Here is a 22,703-nt window from a genome sequence, read left to right as displayed (position 1 = left end):
ACTAAGTAGGTTCTAACAACAGAAGATAGTTTCATTTTTCTTCTAGAACATGAACAATTAACCATCTCATTAGCGATATTTGCAGTAAATGCACCAAAACTATCTTATAACATAGCTTAGTACAAAAAATTCTAGTATATCAGTAATACAGTTTATTCCCTGACACATAATTTCCAAGAGAAGGGGCATGGTTTATTTGAATTAGTGCAAAATAAGATTAGCCTTGTATACCTAAGATCATTACACAGCTCCATTTTACAAATATTAACTTAATACCTACTATTTGTAAAACACTGGACTAAGTGTTATACATCCCTGATATTTGTATAATGCCTTGGCATAGTATTATATTAACTCTTCATGTATACTCTATTTGGCCATCATGTTCACTTTTCAGTTGGGAGCTAAGGCTGGGAGGAATAAGTGGCTTGATCCTAAAGGCCGTCAATCTAACAAGTGTTAGAGTCAGATTTAGTGTCTTGCTTCTAATGAATAAAATCTTTTGGAAGTAATGCCTAGTAGTGATTTCTATTGCAGGTCATGAAAAGGACAACTTCCACCTGGTGGGCTCTCACTCTCTTTCTCATATTCTCTCTGACTCTTTCCCCATGTCTAACCCTCATTTCTCTCTCAAATCACTCATTCTAGGGGTAACAACCTGGCATGATGTGAGGCCACTACAGCAGCTCTGTACAGAGGCCCACTTGGAAAGGAACTGAGGCCTTCCACCAAAACCCAGCAGCCGTGTGTCCATCATGAGTAGAGTACACCCTGGAAATAAATCCTTCGGCTCCAACCAAGCCTGTAGGTGATGGCAGTCCTGACTGCCTTTAGGTGGCTGGAAGGCCGAGTAAGTTGCGTCCCAGTGCTGGAGTGTGGGAGTTGGTAGGAATGTTGACATTTCTGGGGAGAACCCAGGCTAGGTTTTGGTTGGTATTTTTAAAACCAGTTAACTTGCTTTTAAATTCTTGACCCACAGAGAACACGAGACCATATTGTTTAAGCCACTAAGTTTTGGGGTTCTTATGCAACAGTAGATTACTAATAGGTCTAGCTAAAATTATGACATAACCATAATGAGTAGATGAATGATTAAAGTATTTTCTATGTTCATATGATATAAGGAGGCAATGTTTTTCTTAATTTTTACAGCAATAGACTAGTGATATATAACTAGCATTATCTGCATTTGTCTTTAAAAATATGTAAAGATAGATTAAAAGCAAAAACTTTTAGAGGGAGAAGAAAACCAAGAGATTATATAGCTTAAGTCCTTCTTGACCAAGTGGTTTAGAAATAGGAAGTACTCAAAAATGGTTTTGGTATAAACATATATCATATATAGTTAGTCTTATGGTATTGCTTAAATTTGTGATTCATCAAAATAACACTTATACATAGTTAAACAATGTATCATTGGGAGCTGGGAATTTAGCTCAGTGATACAGCATCTGCCTGGCAAACATGAGGTTGTGAGTTTGATTCCCAGTACCAAAACAAAAACAAAACCAAAACCAAAAAACCACAATGTATCATCAAAAGCAGTCCTGTGCCAACTTTCTCAATTCTTATTCCCCCCAAAATCTGTATTTACTTTTTAACTTACATTTTCTGATAACTACCTTCATATTCCAAGATGATAAGTTTATGCTTTTATGTTGTGATTTGTTAGCCTGAGAAAGTATTTACTGATTTCCCAATGTGGTCACTGGAAATTTCTTTCTACTCTGAACCACTTTATTTATTTATTTTTTTTTTGTTTTTGTTTTTGTTTTTTTTGGTTTTTCTCCGGTACCGGGAACCGAACTCATGACCTTGCACTTGCCAGGCAGGTGCTTTTGCCGCTGAGCTAAATCCCCAGCCCCCTACTCTGAACCACTTTAATTTCCCAGTATAACTTGAGTTTTTTTAGTTAAAGCAATAATTAGTATTTATACTTCTATTAATGTAAGTGTTGTTCACTGCTGAGTCAAATAATGTACAATGATTATCTGCCCCCATACAGATTGTTTTCTTGGAGTTATTTCCTTTTCTTAGTTTTTAATGTATGTATGATTTGTTCCTAAAGCATTAACAGATTTATCTAATGTCTGGAGATAATTGTTACCAACTCTCAAACACACCAAATTATCCATCACTTTAATGTTTTTCCTTACTGGATACCACCCTCCACAGAAATCTGCTCTCTTGCTCTAATCTAGACTGGTTGCATTGTAGCCCAAATGTCTTGGTAGGCCTTTCCTTAGTCATTTTGATTTTGTAATTGCTTCTGAAAGAGAATTTGCTAATGTGAATATAACTAAAATGCAGAAGCATTAATATTTTAAAGAGAACCCTAAATTATTAATATATATGGCTGCTATGTCCTAGATTCTGGCCTGTGAGGTCACGTAAAATGAAGTCACATTTACTTTTGATGCCCAAATTGTGGTACTTCGTGCCTTTATAATTTGAATGTAGGCTGTTAGTGCCATTACCTTTGCAAAGTGCCCTCTCAATTTTTCTAGGGGCCCTTCTAGAGGAATATTCACATGTGCTCACCAATTCATCTATCTACCAGTTGCCATGAGGCACTTGCCATATTCTTCCTCTTCTGCTTCAGTTCCCTGGCCAATGTGTATTGCCTTAGGTACTTGCTTAAAGATATTGATAAAATTCTTCACTGCTGATGTATTATGCAGGGTAGGCTTTGTATGGGTCAAGGGTGTTTTCTCTTGGTGGTGCCATTTCCAAGAATACTAGGAGGTACTAGGCTCCATAGGAGGTAATATGCATGACCCTTTCTCCAATTCTCCATTACTTTCCCCTTTCTGCTTCCATTGGTTGAAGTCCAGAACCCATAAAGACTCTTTTAGCTTCTCTTCTTTGTACCTTTAACTTACATACTCCCCCATCACCTTCCGTTCACACCCAAAAGAATTCATAGTCACAACCAGCTGCTAGCTATCATCTCTATAGGGACAGCATAGAGGCTAGACAATGTACAGACACAGCTCAATCAGATATAGCAGTATCCCTTATCTGAGGTTTTGCTTTCCATAGTTTCAGTTTCTCTTGGTTTATAACAGTTCAGAAATATTACATGGAAAATGCCCAAAATAAACACTTCATAAGTTTTAAGTTATATGCCATTCTGAGTAGTGTGGTAAAATCTTGCACTGTCCTACTTTGTGCAACCTGAAATAAAACATCCCTTTAGACAGCATATACACATTGTACTGTATATACAGACCATTAATCCCCATTAGTCACTTAGCAGCCATCTTCGTTATCAAATTGACTGCCACAGTGTCTTAATGCTTCTGTATAGGATTTGGTAACATCAGTGGTGTTAGGCATCCACTGAGGATCTTCGAATATGTAGGTATCAGTGTTTTGCCTGTCACTGGAACAAAATACCTGATATCCTCAATTTCAAGAAGGAGAGACTTATTTTTGGCTCACAGTTTCAGAGGTTTCAGTCCTTGGTCAGCTGACTCCAAGGCGGGAACATCATGTCAGAGAGTCATGGTGGAGCAAAGTTACTCACTTCATGGCAGCCAGGAAGCAGAGCACAGGGGAAGAGAGCCAGTGAGAAATGTGCCCTCCAAAGGTCTGCCTCCAGTAACCCACTTTCTCTAAATGGACCCTACTTCCTAACAGCACATTTAGCTCTGAGTATCAGCGGATTAATCCACTGGTAAATATGATACCTCGTAATCCAATCACATCTCCAGGAGTCTCTCAATTGCAACAGTTGGCTAGGACTATTATAATTTATTACCAAACTAAAATGCTTAACATTTATATACTAGTTATTTTTTTTACACCAGAGAAACAGCATTAAAGAGGGATGAAGTATCCATTCTGGAGCTAGAACACTACTTGTTACTTATGAATGATGAGCCTTTTAATTCATTAAACAGAGTTTTAGAAAACTTTGCAGTCTAATCTTGGTTCAAGCACCATACTAAAAATCTTTAAATATGTCCACATATTTTTGGAAAACCCCAAAGATTTTTTTTTTTGCCTTGCAAAAATTTGGAAATCTTCAGTAGATATTTATAAGTAAAAATCGTGAACATACACACATATACATACATACATCAAAATATGAATGAAACATGGGACTGAAATACAGTTAGTCTTCTGTAGCCCCAGGTCCCACATTCTTGGATTCAAGCAACGTTGGATCAAAATGTTTGGAAAAAAAAAATTGCTTCTGTATTGAACATGGACGGACTGCTTTTTTTCATTTCATTATTCCCTAAATAACACAGTATAACAATTATTTACATAGCATTTACATTGTCTTAGGTATTACAAGTCTTTTAGAGATGATTTAAAGTATATTTGAAGTATATATATTGTTGTAGATTGCATGTAAATGTTGTGCCACTTAATATAAGGACTTGAGCATCTGAGAAACTTAGTTTCTGTTGGGATTCTGGAGTTAATTCCCTTTGAGCAACAAATTATGGTAAATATTTCAGCATTTTTACTAATTCACATTAGTCTTCCCTGAAAAATGTTTAACTTGCTAAGCAACTGGATGCTGATCTATCATATTGTTCCTGATAAGTCGTCCAAATGTGAGGCCTACCTTACCTTTCCTATGACATCCATTAACAGCTTGAGAGCTCGAGGATCATGAACTAGTGAATCTGTGTAAAAGGAGCCTAGGTATTTCTTTGGGTCAGTTGGATTGTCCTGGGCACATAGATCTGGGCGCATGTTGAATCCATGGGAGATTCTTCCCACTGTGAAAGGGAAAGCACCACCTGCAAGTAAAACATATAAATCAGGAGTGTGGATTAAAGGATTCCATTACATCTTGGTGTTTAATGCAGAGAGAAGTTACCATAGCCCAAATGATGAATAGTATTTAAACGGACCTGGTGGATCCAAATGATGGGAATGATACAAGAGTTATGATATGATTCATCCAGAAAGTCAGGTGTCAAAAATTTATCCCAAAGAGAGAAGACAAACACGCAAAGATATAAGGTCAGTGTTTTCCAATGTAGTGTGGTTATAATAGTAAAATATTAAGACAATATTATCATTTGAGTACTATCTAAATCATGATGGCATTTCCATAAAATGAAATGCTGTGCAGAGTCATGAAAAAATAGTATAGCTCTGTATTTATTGATGTGGAATGATATCTTCCCTGTGTTGGGAAGGAAAAGCAGGTTAGAGAATAATACGGATAGTTTGATATTGTGTATGTATAAGTGTGTATGTTCAAAAGTCACAATCTCAGTTACCTATAGGGACCAGGTAAACAATGCAGAGGAATGGATTAGGCCTTTGTAAACAATGGAGAATGGTAGAGACTGGGCAGCCCTGAGTCTGATTAGAGAGATTTAAATAAAAAACAGAATGCAATTCAACAAAAACTAAACTTGTCTATGAAAATGGGATTTAGTCCCAACTATCATATAATTAGAATTACAGCTGGAAAGTTGTTATAGACTTATTTGTATTCCTCCAGAATTCCTCTGCTGAAGTTCTAACCTCTAATATGCCTGTGTTTGGAGACAGAACCTTTACAGAAGTCATGAAAATCACTTGAGTGTGGAGGGTGAGCCCCTAAGCCAAAAGGACTGATGTCCCTATAACAAGAATAAACACCTGTGCTCTCCTTTCTCCCACTCCCTGTCCATGCAGGTGCAGAGGAAGGGGCATCTGTGAGCTAGAAAGAAGCTCTTATTGGAAACCAGCCCTGCCAACAGCTTGATCTTGGACTTCTCTAGTCTTCAGAACCATGAGAAAAATAAATGTCTGTTGTTTAAGCTGCCTAACCTGTGTATTTTGTCATAGCAGGCTAGGCTGACTAAGACAAGTAGGATCTTACCTCCATGTGCAAAACATACTTTCAGTTTCGGAAACTTCTCAAACACCCCACCCATGATCATTGAACAAACAGCTGTGGTGGTCTCTGCAGGCATTCCTGAAAGAGGAAATAGTCACAAAGTTCAGGCTTGTCCCTTAACCAAGAAGAGATAGTTTGATATTGTGGATAATGACATTAATGACATTAATGGCCAGGGAATAGCAGGTAATATCTGGGGAATTTCCAGTGCTGATAATCATTGGGCTCTTGCTCCCCAGCATGATTTGGCTGTATACAGGCCATTTCTAGGCGAGGAGAGTCATTGGATGCTTCCTATTTGCCGTCTGTAGGGAGAATAGTGTAGTGGCTAGAACATCTTTTGTCCTGATTCCCCTGGCTTCAGTTTTGGATGCAATGGGGCAAGCAAGGTGTAAGGAACCTGGGCTGAATGCCAGCTCTTGCAGTTCTCTGCCTCCTGGCCTGTGATAAGTTATTTAATGTTCCTGAGGCTGGGCTTCCTCACTTGTAAGATGAATACAATGTTGCCTATCTTGCAAGGCTTTTGTGGAGTTTTGCAAGTAATGATATTACTGTTACTGTTATTCGACAAATTATTGCTATCTCTTACAGTTAAGTTTGAAAATTAGTGGATTAGTGTGAATTATTTCAAGTGCTCTGTACTCCAAAGAGATGCAGCTGGTCTATATCTGATGCCTTCATCCCCAAGGTACCAGTTTGGGTTGCATTGCCTCATGACTGCTTTTCAGATTGTGGCTCAGAGACATCTGACTGCTCTGAGACACATCCTGAACCTTATGGAGGCACTTCTCTTTGAGCTGTTGATTAAGGCTCCACTAGGATTTCATTTTGTCTGTCAATGCTCCACAAGGAGAGATGCCCTACCTTTCCAGCTTCCTGAGAATTCTAGGAGCAGGATGGATTCATATCCACCTGTGAGTGGTTTTGTAGCAGAGCTCCCTGACAGCAGGGGATGGACAACACCACTTCCTTCTGGACCTGTGATTTTGCTTCCCATTAATCACTTGAAACATAGCCCCACAACCCATTCTCCATACAAGAGTTAAAGTTATATTCACAATGGATTGCGACCCTTCTTCCAATCCACTAACGATCACCTTTGTATTTACTGTAAAATTTTGAAACTGAACTATTTGTTTATGATCTTTGTATTTTATTATCATCCCTTTTTTCTGACTGAAATGTAAGCCTCATGGAGGCAGCAAGTTTGTTCATGTCCATATACAGGGCTTGGCATGGTGGGAAGATCAATATATACCCATTGCATAAAGAAACTATATGATTGCATGAAAATACTCAGTTTTTCGTGTCAAAAGTTGTACTTCATAAATAAGTTTATGAAATTTGTGAAGGTTTTATGAATCAGGATGAGATTATTTTGGAATCTGGACAGCAACATGTTTTTATGCAACAATTAGTAGGAAAAAGTTAATGGGGGATGGGTGAGAACCCACTATGTTGAATACTTTTGTTTTCACTAACAATCATAGGACCATGTAAAATGCCGTAGCAGGAAAAAGCCATTGGGGGAATCCAGACCTGGTCTCTCCTTTACAGATGAGGAAATGGAGCCCAAGGAGGTGAAGGAATCTGCTACAGATTATACCATGATATAGAGACTAACCTGGAACTGAAATTCTGACTTTGACTTCCAATATATTGACTCATTTAATTCTTCATTTTGGGTGTTTGCCATTTTGGTTAATTAATAATTACTAATTGGGCTAGGGAGAGAATGAATGGACGATGGCCCTCTAAGAACTCCAACATTTCGCTTAGGGACCCACTTTTCACTGGGTTTTTAGATGAGCTGTGTTTTAGCACATGTTCTCCTGTTTGTTTCTTACTGGGGTGATAATGAGAGTTTGGATAGGACAAATGGGGTTTCCCCTCTTTCTTTTTCTGTCACCTTCATGTGGAACCAGCAATTAATAGTGCAGGAGGCAAAGAGCAGAAGAGAGGAACAAACAACAGGAACACTGAAAGCCTCTACAACTTAGGGCTTCAAGCTCCTTGGATGGGAAAAGTTGACCTTCTGCTTGTAATTCTCATGTTCTCATTTATGGCAGCTGATCTTGGAGCCTTTTTGGAAGTTTGTGTAGCAAAGTGCCTTTGGAGTCAGGCAGAGCTATGTGAATTCCATTTTCTCTTATTAACTGCGTAACTTGGACAACGTACTTGACCACTTCAACTTCTCCATCTGTAGAAAGTCATTATAATGTCAACCTTGTAGATTAAATATATGATTTACTTATCATGTGATTTATTGATAAGCATATTGGATATGGTTAAAGTTAAGCAAGGTAATATATACAGTGATGGTCTGAGTAAGAGTTCAGTAAATGACAGTTGCTATTCCTCTCAGTCCTGTTAATTTTACTTTCTCTCTTTGATATAATAGGGTTCCACAGGTGATTGGAAAAACCCAAGAGTTGCTCCTCTGTTCCACCTCAAGCTGACACAAACCTACAAGCCACGGGAGCCAGTATTTGGCCATTCGTCCATCCATCTGCATGTCCCAGGGATGCACAAACAGGCAACAGTTCAACCTTTCTGCCACCTTCAAAGAAGCAACAAGAGAAGAAGGTTATCTGGATGAACAAACAAAGATAAGGTACTCTTTTTGGGAAACTGCTTTTTTCCCAAGTCTATATTGATTTGAATAAATAAAATACTTTGGAAATAGTTTTTTTATCTGTGTAAAAGAGTCATTAACAAACTGCTTCTGCTTGGAAAATTACAAAGGACATTTAGAGTTAATAAAAGGGATTGGTGGGTTCACCATTAAGGCTGATAAATTTAGTACATTGTTTGGCAAAACAAGTCATAGAAAGCAGTCATAACTCAAATATTTTGGCTGAGGTGAAAATGCTCAAGCACTAATTCCACACTTCAAATGCAGAGGAAGTTTTCCCTGCTAGGTCTTACTTGGCCTACTCTTTGGGAGGGATGGTTAAGATGATCTCCTTGGAGTCAGGGCAGGAATGCTCCTTTCTTTTCTTTGCTTGGAAACTTAAGGTTGTAGGAAGTGAGGAAATGATGGCCTGGGTGCCAGGGTCCTAGGGCTGGGCTGGGGCAGGCTGGCCTGACGCAAGCCATTAAGTTACTGAGAGCCCAAACTAGGTGGGAATTTTCTGGGGCCTGTAGGCACTCACATAGACCCCAGAAGCCAGGTGTCTCTGAACAATCTGCCATGAATAAGATGACCTAGGACAGGAACAACCTCTCAGCACCTGAACCAAGGCAAGAACTAAGAGGAGTGTTCCAGAGTCTTCTGAGAAAGGGAAATATCATCTGGATGGAATGACCTTTATTTACCAAAATGTTTACCAAGTCCCTTTAACAAGTGTTGAATATTACTGCTTACTAAGGTTTAAAAACAGATAGCTAAGATAATCGTACTACTTAGTACATTTTCTTTCCAAATGTAGGGGTGCTGAAGTGACTCAGCCTATCTTCATTCATAAATATTTGGATTAACCAGGCTGATGCAATGTGACTTGTATACATATGCATTTTTAAAATTTAAAAACAATTTTGGACAACAGGGGACTCTGGGAATGGTAGGCAAAGGATAATTAAAGACGACTTCTAACTCATCAGGTCCTAGGAACAGAGAGATAGAAGCCTTTTGAAAGAAGACAGGCTAATTATTTTATTTTAAAGAGAGAAAAAACAAACAATACAGAATTTCAAAACAAGGTAGGAAATTAACAATAGTTATTATATTGCATATTGTTATCTTCAAAATATCTTCTCAGATTACCAGATACAGGCATGCAAAACTGATCAAACAATATAAACACTAACTGTTCCTTTCAATGAACTAATAGAAATTAGCAGTACAGTTATCTTAGCTATCTTCTGTATATATACATATCTTCTTTTCCCCTTCCTTCTTTCCTCTTTTCCCCCATCATCAAGAAATCAACCAATAAAAAATGCTGGCAGGGATGTGGGGAAAAAGGAACCTTTCTCCATTGTTATGGAGTGTAGACTGGTACAGCCACTGTGGAAATCAGTGTGGAGTTTCCTCAAAAAACTAGGATTAGAGGTCCCAGCTATTTCTCTTCTGAGTATTTTCCCAGAAAGAATTGATTTTTGATAATGGATGCAACTTGCAAAGAGAACATTATCTTCTTGGGATGGTTTGAACTTTGCAAAGGCATATGATTGTATCATCTCATTAGGATTTGATCCTCATTAAGATAAAACTTTATTCCATGTACTTATAATGATTCATTTCTACTCAATTCAAATGGATGATTTAAAAGTCTCCTATATATGAGATATTATGGAGAACACAAAGCTGCTTCTCTCAAAATCATAACATTCACTGAGAACTTAGTATGTGCCAAAGCTGTTTTAGAATTTACAATTATTCAGGCTGGCCTCATAGTTTAGTGGTAGAGCACTTGTTTACCACATGCAAAGACCTGGATTTGATCCCCAGTGCCACAAAAGAACTTACAACTATTAATTACTTCAATTCATCATCAGACGAGTAGTTTTATTCCTCTCATTTTCCAGAGAAAGAAACTGAGGCAGATAAAGCCTAAGTAACTTACTCAGGTATTATGACTGATTAATGGTAGAGCCAGGCAGTCTGGCACTACCATTTCATCTGTCTCATATTGATAATGAAGTCATTTTTGTACCTGAAAATGGACCTGAGTATGTATAATTAGGTTCACTCAGTAATAAGAGAGGTCTAGGAGAGAAGAGGGGCACAGTTAGATACTCTGGACCACCAGGCTTACCTTGAAATAACAAAGTCAGCTTTCAGAGCTTTCTCTTGCTTGTTTGAACATGTGCTGATGCAAGCTAGAGAGTAGTTAGGCAGGCAAGCTTTGCTGACCAAACAAATGTGTTATTAACTTTGGGACATTACAAATCAACAGGGGTCAGGATATGGTCCTGAATCCTTCAGAGACTAGCAGTCTCCCAACAATCTAATTAGAATGATTGGTGGGTCAAGCTTGACATACAAGTGAAAATAACTATATAGACCCCAACTGTCTGCTATTGCTGTCTAAGCCCCTTAGTAATTCATGAATCTAATTCCAATAAATAATAAAATGACTTGTAGCTGAAGTCTTGCTAGTACTGTGCTGAAACAACTTGAATACTCAAGTAAATAAATCCTTTTTCAAATCTCACTAAAGTTTCCAAAAAATATTCATGGCATCAGCTAAGCTGCTGCAGCCAATAAGCTTCAGGAAGTTCAGTATTTAGAAGAACATTAAATCTTTCAGGTCAGGTCATTAGGAGACAAACAGGTGATCTCCATCTGGCGGGCCATCACCATAGACACAAACATGGGAGAATTTTTGCATATAATTAGAACTTAATAAATATTAAATGAATAAATGGCAACAAGTATAGTTCTAGTGAGTCTATAAACATCTATTTAATTCATTATGAAGGATTTAGCATTACAATGAAAATAGAACACAATATTTTACCATTATAATTCTAGGAAGGAAGGGAGGACTTTAAAAATGCTATTGAGTAAACAATCATGGATTAAAGATGGCAGGTATATTTACAGAATGAACAGAAAGAAGAGAAAGGCTAGTGGAGAAGATTATGAGATGACAGACACTATTTCATAAACAACAACAACAACAACAAAAATATATATATATACTCATTATCTTGTTTCAACAAATGTAAATATTTTCATGGCATTATTTTTCCTTATATATTTTTATTACACATTTTCAGAATATGTGGCCTTAAAAGTTTGTTAATTGAGAATTGGTTAAATAAATCGTGACATATCCATACATTGTATTATTCTGCAGTTATTTAAAATCACACATTCAAGTCGGGCATGGTGGAGCATGCCTGTAACCCCACACTGTGCTCACAGTGAGTTCAAGGCCAGCCTAAAGTACACAGTGAGATCCTTTCTCAGATAAGATCACACATGAAGATAATTTTCATTTAGTTTGGAAATCACATGCATAACAATTTCAATTTTGGTGAATATAGATATATGCAAATTTTACAAATGAAATGTATCAAACAGTGGTTATATTTGAGTGGCATGTTTGTTTTCTTCTTTATACTTTTGTGCCCTTTTCACAATTTCTTTAAAATTCATATTTTAAAAAATTTTGAAATTTTTTTCCAAAGTTAAAAAAAAATTTTTGCATATCATTAACATAGTTCTTATGCACAGTGGCTGTGATGAGGGTGACATTTAGGTTTCCAAAGGAGAGCAAGGATGATAGACAAGAGATTTCATTGTGGAGCTAACTCAGAGCTGGCCTAGGAAGCATTTGTACTGCTCCTCTTCTGAAGATGGCCCACTCATTTTTTTTGAAGTAGTTTTGGTTACCATACCTTCTACCTACATCTGCAGTCATTGGCATCTCCGTCTCCCCACCCTGCAGTGGGGTGGTACCTTCATCTTCTCCCCGCCGGCCTTCAAAGAAGTGCTCAGCCCCTGCTAGTGGTTCTGCGATTGTGCCTTGGTAAAATGACAGCCACATACTCACTTCATAGAACTGGAAGAGTTCCTGCTCATTTAGGTCCCATGTGTTGATGTGGGAGCCAATCTGGACCCCTGGAAAGCCCAACTCCTTTACACAGCGCTCCATCTCCTTGATGGCCAGCTTTGGTGCTTGCATGGGCAATGTCCCCAGACCCACAAACCTCCGGGGATGGCTTGCAACTGTGGCAGCTAGGTCGTTGTTTAAAAACTGGCACAGTTCCAAAGTATCATGAGGTTTGGCCTGGTGAAAAAAGGAAGGAAAATCATACTGTTGAAAACATACTTCTTTAGATACTTCCTCTGGATAAAACTTGTCTTTTTCAATGGCTGTACCACTCAGGAAACTGAGGCCCAGTTTGAGAAAGACACTGGCTACTTAAAACCCAATCTTTGTAAAAAAACAAAGAAACCACCAATATATTACCAGTTAATTAGAAAAATTGAAGCTAAAATCTGTCATTGAGCCTTGCATCCTAATCCTGGACCATTCCATTCTAGAAATGGAGTGAGGATGGCTCTCCAGTGAGGAGACTAGGTCTGGCCCAGTGTCTGAAGCCACAATAAAGGCATTGTCTTGTTGCTTCCATTCAGGGTATACCAGGCCTGTTCAGGGACCTCTCAATTGTCATCTTTTCTGTTGACTGTGGTATTCAGGGCTGACCTTAGCAAAATACAGAACCAGATGAAGTTTGCTTTTCAATCTTCTAACTTCTCTTCTCACTGTTTCTTACCTTTTGACATCATCCCACTGCTAGGAATTTGGAATCCAATTTGTTTGGTCAAAGTGGTTTGATAAGTTCAGGCATATCAAAGTTTTAGTGTTTCAAGTAATGAATCTAATGACAGGAATAGAGAAAAACTAAATCCCTCATAGTGGATTTCTGAATACAGGTAGGGGAAGTGTGTATGAGTGGGTGGTTTTTCATTGCTTCTTAAATCACAACAGGAGTAAGTGTGCGTGTGCTTCATGTATCCTCAGCTCTGTATAAAAATTTCCTTCTACACGCTGAAAATCATGCCTGAAACTTTCAGTGTTAGAGATTTATTCATGTTTAGAGAGGTATCCAGTTCTAAGATACCTTTTCAAAATTGCATATTTATTTAGAAGAGACAACATATTAGACCACGATCATCATAATTAAAAACATTCTTACCTCTACATAACTTGGCTTGTCAGTTCCCCAGCAAGGAATTTCAGGAATGAGACAACAGACAGGTAAATTTTAGGGGTATTAAGACTGAGTCTGTACTGTCCAATGGAACTATTGTGCAAGCAGCAGAGTAACTATTGGCTACTCTATTAGATCAAGGACATGGCTAAGAAAATAGGCCTGGGAGAGGATACTGCTAATCTGTAAAGGGAAGGGTGGTTTGGGGGGTGCAAACTTGTTGGGCAGCTGGACCTGAGCCTCCACTACCAAGGAGAGGGCTTGAGGTTTCACACTCACCCAGTAGCTAAACATGATGGGAACGGTGGACAGAACTTGTACTGTCACTCCTAGACACAAAGAAAGGCAAAGCTGGTGAGAACGGCCCAGACACCCCTTCTGCCTCCACCCTAGACACCTCCCATCCACCCTCCCTTGTTCCTCTCTGTGCTCCTTATTTTAGGCCCTCTCCCAGGCCTCCCTCATTCCTTAGCCTCAGGTTCTTGGGAGAGGGATAGAGGTAAAGGTTGGACAAAACTGAGATCGTTTGTCAAGGGTTTCTTCCACCCTTTTCCCTGTGAAATTTTTTCTTTCTTTTTTCCTTCCTTCCTTCCTGGGGTACTGGGGATCAAAGTCAGGATCTCACACTTGCCAGGCAGGCACTGCATCACTGAGATATATCCCCAACCTCTACCTTCTTCCTTTCAGCTCCTATGTCAGCCTGGATGGAGGCTCATGCTCTGGAATATCCAGAGGGGGATCCTGAATTTGGATCCAGAAACCCAGGATATAGGATATCAAGAATCTTTTGTTTTTAGGAAAGCCTGGAATTGTTGTAAGGATTAAATAAATTAATGTACACTGAATGGTGACAGCAGCACCTGGTACAAATTCAATGCTCAGTAAGAATTAGTCATAACCATTCCCTCAAAGACAGCCATGGAATTAAACACAGAACAACAACCAAAAAAGAGCCATGCACTTCCTCTGCACTGTAACCATAAATAATGATATCTGACACCAGTCAGCAAAATTGCATTTGCACTGGTTTTCTCTTTTAAAAAATGGGCCCTTCTTCTTGCTTTGCATTGATAGCAAAACCTTGCTTTTTGCTGTATATCTAGGAAATGTGTTTTTCTCCAGCTTTCCTCCCATTCCAATATACACTTAGATTATAAGTATAAATACTACATTTTGTGGCATAGTCTACAGAAATGCTTCAGGCTTTCTCCATAGTGTCATCTGAATACCCCTTAGATATATTTTTAATTGTTAGGGTATATAAAATAATTCCTGGACAAAAACTTCCTATGCCTTTATAATATTACAGACCCCATCGACTCATTTTGGACAGCCAAGCTGAGTCTGTTCTCTTTTTTGCCGACCTTGGAATAAAATCAAAGTCTCCTACCATTTCTGTATATTTATCTGAACTTTTTATGAATTTGTTTTTGACTGTGTGTATGAATTGCTTGTTTTGATTCAAATAAAGACCACAGATGTCAAAATTTTGGCCTGACAATGTTGATGGTGGCAAGTTCCCCATCATAGCCTGTGGCCACTGCTGACTTGTGCTGAGAAGACCTCAGCATGTGCTTTCTTCAGGTGACAGTAATAGTATAACATGGATACAATATCATATTTTAGTATTTGAAGTTCTTTTATGTTGTGAGAACTTGTTTGATTTTTTTAGATAAAAGGTAAATAATGCAAGCAGTTCTTAGAAATTGTTAGAAATTCAGCTTTGAAAGCAAAATTTCCTAAGTTTCTTTTTTCTGAGTTTTCATCCCAAGAGTATTCTGAGAGTATTGAGTTAACTTTAATTTTTAAAAATCTTATGTGTGTCAGTGGATGTGTCCTTTATGTGTCAGTGGATGTGTTCTGTGTATAGTGCACTGAGACAAACTGCAGAAATTGAATCCCAAGTCTGACTAAACAGGCCATTGCCATCCTTAATCTGTGATTTCTAATTTTACTGTTTTAATTGGCTCTATAATAAGTGGAACTATACATTTGAAGTAAAAAAGCTGTAAATAAAATGCCACTGGTAAATTTTTGGTGATGTACTGTTTTTTAAACAGGGTATAATTAATTGTGGTATGTTAACCTGACTTGAATAAGAACCCCTTAGATTAGTAAATCTCTCCCTCCCCCGCCGTGTGTGTGTGTGTGTGTGTGTGTGTGTGTGTGTGTGTATGTGTGAGACCACCCAATAAACTTGTAGCCTGGACAGAATAAAAAGGGAATAAAGAAGAAGGAAGTCTTCCCTTTTTCTTCTTTGAAGGAGCTCTGGTCTTTGCTTTGCATTTGAACATTTGTCTCCTGTTCTTTCAGGCTCTCAGTACAGATTCTTCAGCCTTCCCATGCAGACCCTTTGGCTTTCTGATATGGACTTGCACTGGACTCTGCAGTGAGCTTCAGGACTTTGACCTTTGACTGGACCCTCTGGCTGTCCAGCATGCAGAGAGCCATTTTGCACTCTGATTTTCCAGGTGGCCACTGTAAGCCTAGCTAGTAAATCCTTTATATAATCATACTAAATCTGTTCCTCTGGTGAACTCCACGTGACACAGATTTTGATACCAGGACTGGGATCAGGAAGTCTTCCACCCAGATTTCAGAGGAAGGCCTTAGAGGCCAGACAGTATGCCCCTGAGAGGGTAGTATGTGAAGCTGTGAGTGTGAAGCCAAAAGTGCAATGGACACTGAGAGGTCAGAGAAGCCAGGAATGTGGGGCGTCTGAGGAAAGCTGCATGGAAAGAGCAAATCTAGCCCAAGAGAAAAGCCATAAGGTCTGAAACCACAGACAATACCACAGAGACAGAGTTATACAAGCCCTTTATATTCCACATCTAACTGCAACTTATCCCGGGTACTGGACACAGAGCTACAAGATTTAATATTTGCCCTGCTGGGTTTCAGTCTTTCTTTCATCCCATTGGTTTCTATTCCCCATTCCTTCCTTTTAGAATAGGACTGTTTATCCTGTTCCCTTGTATGTTGGCAGTGTTTAACTTTCTTTTTGATTTTTATAGGTGATTATGGCTAAGAGTTTGCCTTGAGTCTCAGAGGAGACTTTCTTTGCACTTGATCTTAGCCAAAAGGCCAAGAAGTGATAGAGGAGACTTTCTTTGGACTTGAACTTTTCAACAATACTGAAACTGTTAGGATTTTGATAATTCTCAGAGATGGACTTAATGCATTTTGCATAAAGAGATGCGCATGAGTCTTTGGGGGAGCAGGGGTAGAAGGATATGGTTTATGTCTAGATGTTACTCTAAAGCCTCATGTGACCATAGGCAGGGCTTTTGTAAGGTGATTGGATCATGGTGCACTATATTCATTGGTGGATTAATTCACTGATGAGTTTATAGCTAAATGTGCTATTAGAATGTGGGGCCTGGTCAAAAGAGATGAGTTACTGAAGACATGTCCTGGAAGGGTATAACTGCCTTCCCTGGTTCTCCTTTTGCTTCCTTGATGCAATGATATGAGGTGCTTTCCTTCACTATGACCATCTGCCATGCTGTCATAGTGGAGCCACCTGACCACGGACTATAATTATGAGCCAAAATAAACCTTTCCTTTCAGTTGTGGGTGTCAGGTATTGTCTTAGCAATAAGAAAGTGACTAAGATACCAGGTATAAGGAATCTTAAAGCATTTAAAATCCACACTCTAAAGCACTGTAATGGAAGGTCCCTCCTTCCCCAGTAAAGCTGGAATAGCTCAACCTGACAGAGAAAAGGCAATCAGAAGTTGTTATCAAGTAAATTGTGCCAAATGATCAACAACTTTAAAGCAGGCATTGCTTTTGCATCAGATATAAACCTGGGAGCATTTCTCATTGCAAATACCTTTCTGATCCATTTCTCTAATACGAATTTCGGGATCCCAGCAGTTCTCTTGGACCACTCTGAAGACTTTGCCATCTTTTACCATCTTTGCTTCTCCCTAGGAAGAAAATTCACATCAGTAAAAGATCACCTAAATCTATTTGGGCTGATCTTTCTTTGTATGCTATGGAACATGTTTCTTCTCTAACATTTTTAGGGATTTTTTTTTTTTTTCTTAATCGACATGGACATAGAAATCTACTAATTCAATAGAATTGAACTTTTCTTCCTCATACCTTTCTGTGCCCTGGAGTTGAAGGAATATGTCCTGTGGTTGTCAGTAATTGGACAGAGAGGTAGTAATATCATGGTCATAGCCTTTGGGCCTGCATGACCAAGGATGGATGATCACTTTGATGATCTGAATCACGGGGTATAAGATCCAGAGGATGTCCCAATGTCTAGAAGATTTTAGCTCTATAACATGTTAGAATTGTAAAGAAGATTCGAGGTAGACCATAGTCTAACCCTCTTTTTTCCTTCAGAAGCAACACATGGATAGTGAAAGTAAGTGGTTTGTTTAGCAGAGCAAGGCCCACTGATGTCAATACATATAGAAGGAGGGGAAAATGAAGTGAATCAGACTACAAGCATGCACAGAATTTGCTGCTGAGCTACTCACCTCCTCCAAGTACCCTGATTCTTAAAAATTCTGTATTTTAAAATTGACAGATAGCATTTTATATATTTTGGTTTATAACATGATGTTTTAGCATATGCATACTTTGTAGAAAAGCTAAATAAAATTAACATATCAATTACTTTTTGGGTAGTAAGAACACTTAAAATCTCCTAGTAATTTTCAAGTATATAATACAATATTACTAACTATAGTCATGATGCAGTACAATAGATTTTTTTTGAACTTATTTCTCCTAAAATTTTATATCCTTTGACCTTTTCCCCAGTCTCTTCTCATCTCCTCCCACCCCACCCTGTTCCAGTCCCTGGTAACCACCATTTTGCTAGCTGTTTTTGAGTTTGGATTTCTTTAGCTCTCTATATAAGTTAATGTTGTATTTGTCTTTCTGTGCCTGGCTTATTTTGCTCACCATAATAACCTCCAGATTTATTCAGTTGTTGCAAATGATGGGATTTCCTTTTTCCTTTTTCTAAAGGGTCAATACTGTTGCAATTTCGATTCAACATACTGATTTAATTTCCTTTGGATATATACTGAGAAGAGAAATTGTGGGCTTATGTGATAATTCTATTTAAGATTATTTAGGGAACCATATGACCATATTAATAGATATAGAAAAAGCACTTGACAAATATCATCAACCTTTCATGATAAAATTTTTCAGTAGATTAGATGTAGAGTGTATATACCTCAACATAATAAAGTTCATGTATTACAACCCCACAGCTAAAATTGTACTTAATGAAAAGTTGAGAGCTTTTCTTCTAAGATCAGGAATAGACAAGGTTGCTACTTGTATTCAACATAGTACTAAAGGTTTTAGCTAAAGCAGTTAATTGAAGGGAAAAAAGCACTTAATCAGAAAGGAATAAGAAAAATTGTGTATATTTGTAGAAGATGGGAAAACCCTAAGGATTCCACAAAATACTATTAAAACTAATAAAAGAACTGAAAAAATTTGCAAAATACATTATCAGCACAAAGACTGGTAATAGTTGGACTATCTGAAAAGTAAATCAAGAAAATAATCCCATTTATAATAATATCACAGGGCTGAACCCTGGACATCTTCAGGAAGCCTGGTGAGTCAGGGCTCTGCCTCCCTGCCCAGCATGCAAGGCAGGCGAAACATCGGGCACCCTCTGGGGCCTCAGTGGCTACACCACACCCATAGTGTGTAGGCCCTGGACATCTTCAGGAAGCCCAGTGAGTTTGGGCTCTGCTTCCCTGACCAGTGTGCAAGGCAGGTGAAACCTCAGGCACCCTCTGGGGCCTTGGGGACTACCTGTCACACCCATAGTGTGTGGGCCCGGGCTGGGCTGAACACCAGACATCTTCAGGAAGCCCAGTGAGTCGCAGCTTTGCATCCCTGACCAGTGTACAAGGCAGGCGAAACCTGGGAACCCTCTGGGGCCTAGGAGGCTCCCCACCACACCCATAGTGTGTGATCCAGGGCTGGGCTGAAAGTCAGACACCTTTAGGAACCCAGTGAGCCACTCTGGTGCCTCTCCCACTAAGGTGTGAGGCATGTGGATTCCTGGACAACTTCTGGGGCCTTGGTGGTCACTGCCAGAACAACACACACACCCCTGGTAGCTCAGCTGAAACCTGAACATAGTCAGTGACCTCGGGGAGCTCACCCTCACCCCTCCCCTTCCAGTGTGGGAAGCAGGCTCTGTCCTTGGCAATATCTGAAGCCTCAGTGAACTCGACCTGCATCCCCCCCCAACTCTTGTGGAAGCTGGGCTGAACCCCAGACAGTCTCAGGAACTCCAGCGAGCCTTCCCTGCCCTTCCCACACACTCCTGGGAGCCAACTGAATGCAAGAAAGGTTGGGAGCATCTGGGACCCCAGCTTGCCACCACTCACCAGCACAGGAGCTACACTGAGTACTGGGGATCTTCAGACTCTTGCCCTGTCACTCACACACAATCAGGACAGTGAGACTGCACTACAGGGAGTCTCTGGTTCTTCAAAAATGACAAAACAAAGCAGCAAAATGCAATCCCAGACCTCCACACCACCCAAAACATGTCCAGGAGGCATCAACACAAAAGCGCCTGGAAGCCATGCACCTGAAATTTCTGAAATGATAGCAACTGAAGTAAAGAAACAACTCCATCAGGCCATAGAAGACATCAGATCAGAAATAATGTCTCAGGTGAGAAAAGAAATGACAGCAATAATGAAAGATATGTTCGGCATATTCAAAGATGACATAGACAAGAAAATAGAAGAACATAGACAACTCAATGAAAACTTCAGGGAACAATATAGAAAAGAACTAGAAGGTATGAAACAGATGCAAACAGATATCCAGGAACTTAAAAATTCCATTGAAAGCTTGCAAAACCACCTGAACGAAGCTGAAGATAGACTTTCAGACCTTGAAGACAGCATTGCTACTAGTGAATGTGAAAGGAGGGATCTCTTAAAAACAATAAGGATCCAGGAAATAACAATTCAACAACTGCAAGATGAAGCAAAGAGAAACAATGTCAGATTAATAGGTATTAATGAAACAGCAGGTGTCAACGCATATGACATGAAAAAGACTATTTGCAGAAATAATTGCAGAAAACTTCCCAGGCATGGTAAAAGAATTGGACATCCAGATAAAATGAAGCATATAGAACTCCAGTTAATCATAACCAAAATAAATCTATACCCAGACATATAGTGATCAAGATCCTGGAAACTCAACAAAAGCTCAGAATATTAAAAGCTGTTAGAGAAAAGAAAAGATCACCTATAAAGGAAAGCCTATCAGAATCACGGCAGACTTCTCAACACAAACCATCAAGGCAAGAAGAGCTTGAAGTGAAATATTTCAGGTATTGAAAGAAAACAACTTCCAACCCAGATTGATGTACCCTGCAAAGCTATCTTTCAAATTTAATGGAGAAATAAAATATTTTCATGCTAAAGAACAACTGAAGAAATTCATGAGCACCAAACCAATCCTTCAAAGAGTACTAAAAGATGTACTAGGAAGAGATAAAACAGACCACAACTTCAAGAACAACAACAGAAAGGAACCAACAAGCAGAGCAAGCAATTAAATGTAGGGAAAAAGGAGGATCCAACAGCAGGAAAATAACATGACAAAGATAAGCCAGTACATATCCATTATAACCATCAATGTAAATGGTCTCAATGCACCAACCAAAAGATGCAGACTTGCAGAGTGCATTAGGAAACAAGAAACACATTTAACTCAAAAGGAAATTCAAAGACTGAAAATTCAAGGATGGAAAACAATACTCCATGTGACAGGAACCCAGAAAAAAGTGGGCATAACTACTCTGCTTGCAGACAACGTGAACTTCAAACCAAGAACAATCAAAAGAGATAAAGAAGGTCACTACATAGTTGTGAAGGGGAAGCTTCAAGAGGAAGAGATAATAATCTTAAACATCTGTGCACCAAATATGGGAGCACACACCTATATAAGACAAATTCTAACAGACATGAAAAATGAAATAAGTAGCAACACAATCATAACAGGGGACTTTAACACACCATTGTCACAAAGAGACAGATCAACTAGACAAAAAATTGGGAAAGAAATAACAGAACTTAACCAAACGAGTGAACATGTGGACCTAGCAGACCTTTACAGAGTGTTCCACCCAACAGCATCAGAATATACATTCTTCTCAGCTGCACATGGGATGTTCTCTAATATAGACCATATACTAGTACATAGATGATGTTTAAGTAAATGCAAAGGAATTGAAATTATCCCATGTATACTATCAGACCATAGTGCAATGAAATTGGAAATTAATGACAAAAGAAAACACAAAAATTCCAAAAAACAGTTGGAAATTAAATAACATCCTCCTGAACAATCAATAGGTCACAGATGAAATCAAAGTGGAGATTAAACACTATTTACAATCAAACGAAATTGGAGATACAACCTACAGAAACCTGTGGGATGCAATGAAAGCAGTCCTCAGAGGGAAATTTATAGGCAAACTCCCACCTTAGGAAAACAGAACAAGCACAAATAAACAATCTTATGCTGCACCTCAAGTTCCTAGAAAAAGAAGAGCAAGTCAAAACTGGAGCCCAAAAAAGGCAGGAAATTATAAAGCTCAGAGCAGAAATTAACGCAACAGAGACTAAAAAAAAAAATACAAAGAATTAATGAATCGAAGACTTGGTTCTTTGAAAGAACAAATAAAATAGATAACCCCCTAGCCAACCTTATCAAAAAAAGGAAAGAAAAAATGGAAATAAACGCAATAAAGAATGAAAGGGATGAAATTGCTACAGATCCTGAAGAAATTCAGATCATGAATACCTACTTTGAAAATCTTTAATCTCATAGGATGGAAAACACAGAGGAAATGGACAGATTTCTAGATACATGTGAATTACCAAAGCTGAATGAAGAAGATATAAAAATCCTGAATAACTCAATATCAGCCAGTGAATTGAGAATGTAATTAAAAACTTGCCAATGAAGAAAAGTGTGGGTCCTGATGGATTCACAGTTGAATTTTACAAGCAATTTAGGGAAGATTTAACACCAATTTTTCTTAAACTCTTTAATGAGATTGAAAGGGAAGGAATTCTCCCCAACTCATTCCTGGAGGCAAGTATTATTTGGATATCAAAGCCAGAGAAAGACCCAACCAAGAAAGAGA

The 22,703-nt window shown here is 38.7% G+C and overlaps 1 protein-coding gene across 5 annotated transcripts in view; it reads right to left on the bottom strand.

Moving 5' to 3' along the window:
• The window catches only part of Acmsd (aminocarboxymuconate semialdehyde decarboxylase), a 64,273-nt gene that overhangs the window by 23,321 nt on the left and 18,249 nt on the right, over positions 1–22,703 (bottom strand). For 3 of the 5 annotated variants that reach the window (XM_005390749.2, XM_005390746.2, XM_005390748.2), the window contains exons 3-8: positions 17,364–17,460; positions 13,808–13,857; positions 12,364–12,600; positions 8,324–8,417; positions 5,840–5,935; positions 4,588–4,760 (exon numbers count right to left, since the gene is read on the bottom strand). In XM_005390749.2, coding sequence (XP_005390806.1) covers positions 4,588–4,760; positions 5,840–5,935; positions 8,324–8,417; positions 12,364–12,600; positions 13,808–13,857; positions 17,364–17,460 — 747 coding nt within the window. Of the gene's footprint in view, positions 1–1,832; positions 3,529–4,587; positions 4,761–5,839; positions 5,936–8,323; positions 8,418–12,363; positions 12,601–13,807; positions 13,858–17,363; positions 17,461–22,703 lie in introns of those variants that run through there. The other 2 variants (XM_013517510.1, XM_013517511.1) reach the window with 2 other exon arrangements.

This window comes from Chinchilla lanigera, unplaced genomic scaffold, assembly GCF_000276665.1.
Source record: "Chinchilla lanigera isolate Chin_1 unplaced genomic scaffold, ChiLan1.0 scaffold00039, whole genome shotgun sequence".
Lineage (NCBI taxonomy): Eukaryota > Metazoa > Chordata > Mammalia > Rodentia > Chinchillidae > Chinchilla > Chinchilla lanigera.
Note: the sequence above shows the minus strand (reverse complement) of the source record. Positions and strands in the feature narration are given on the sequence as shown.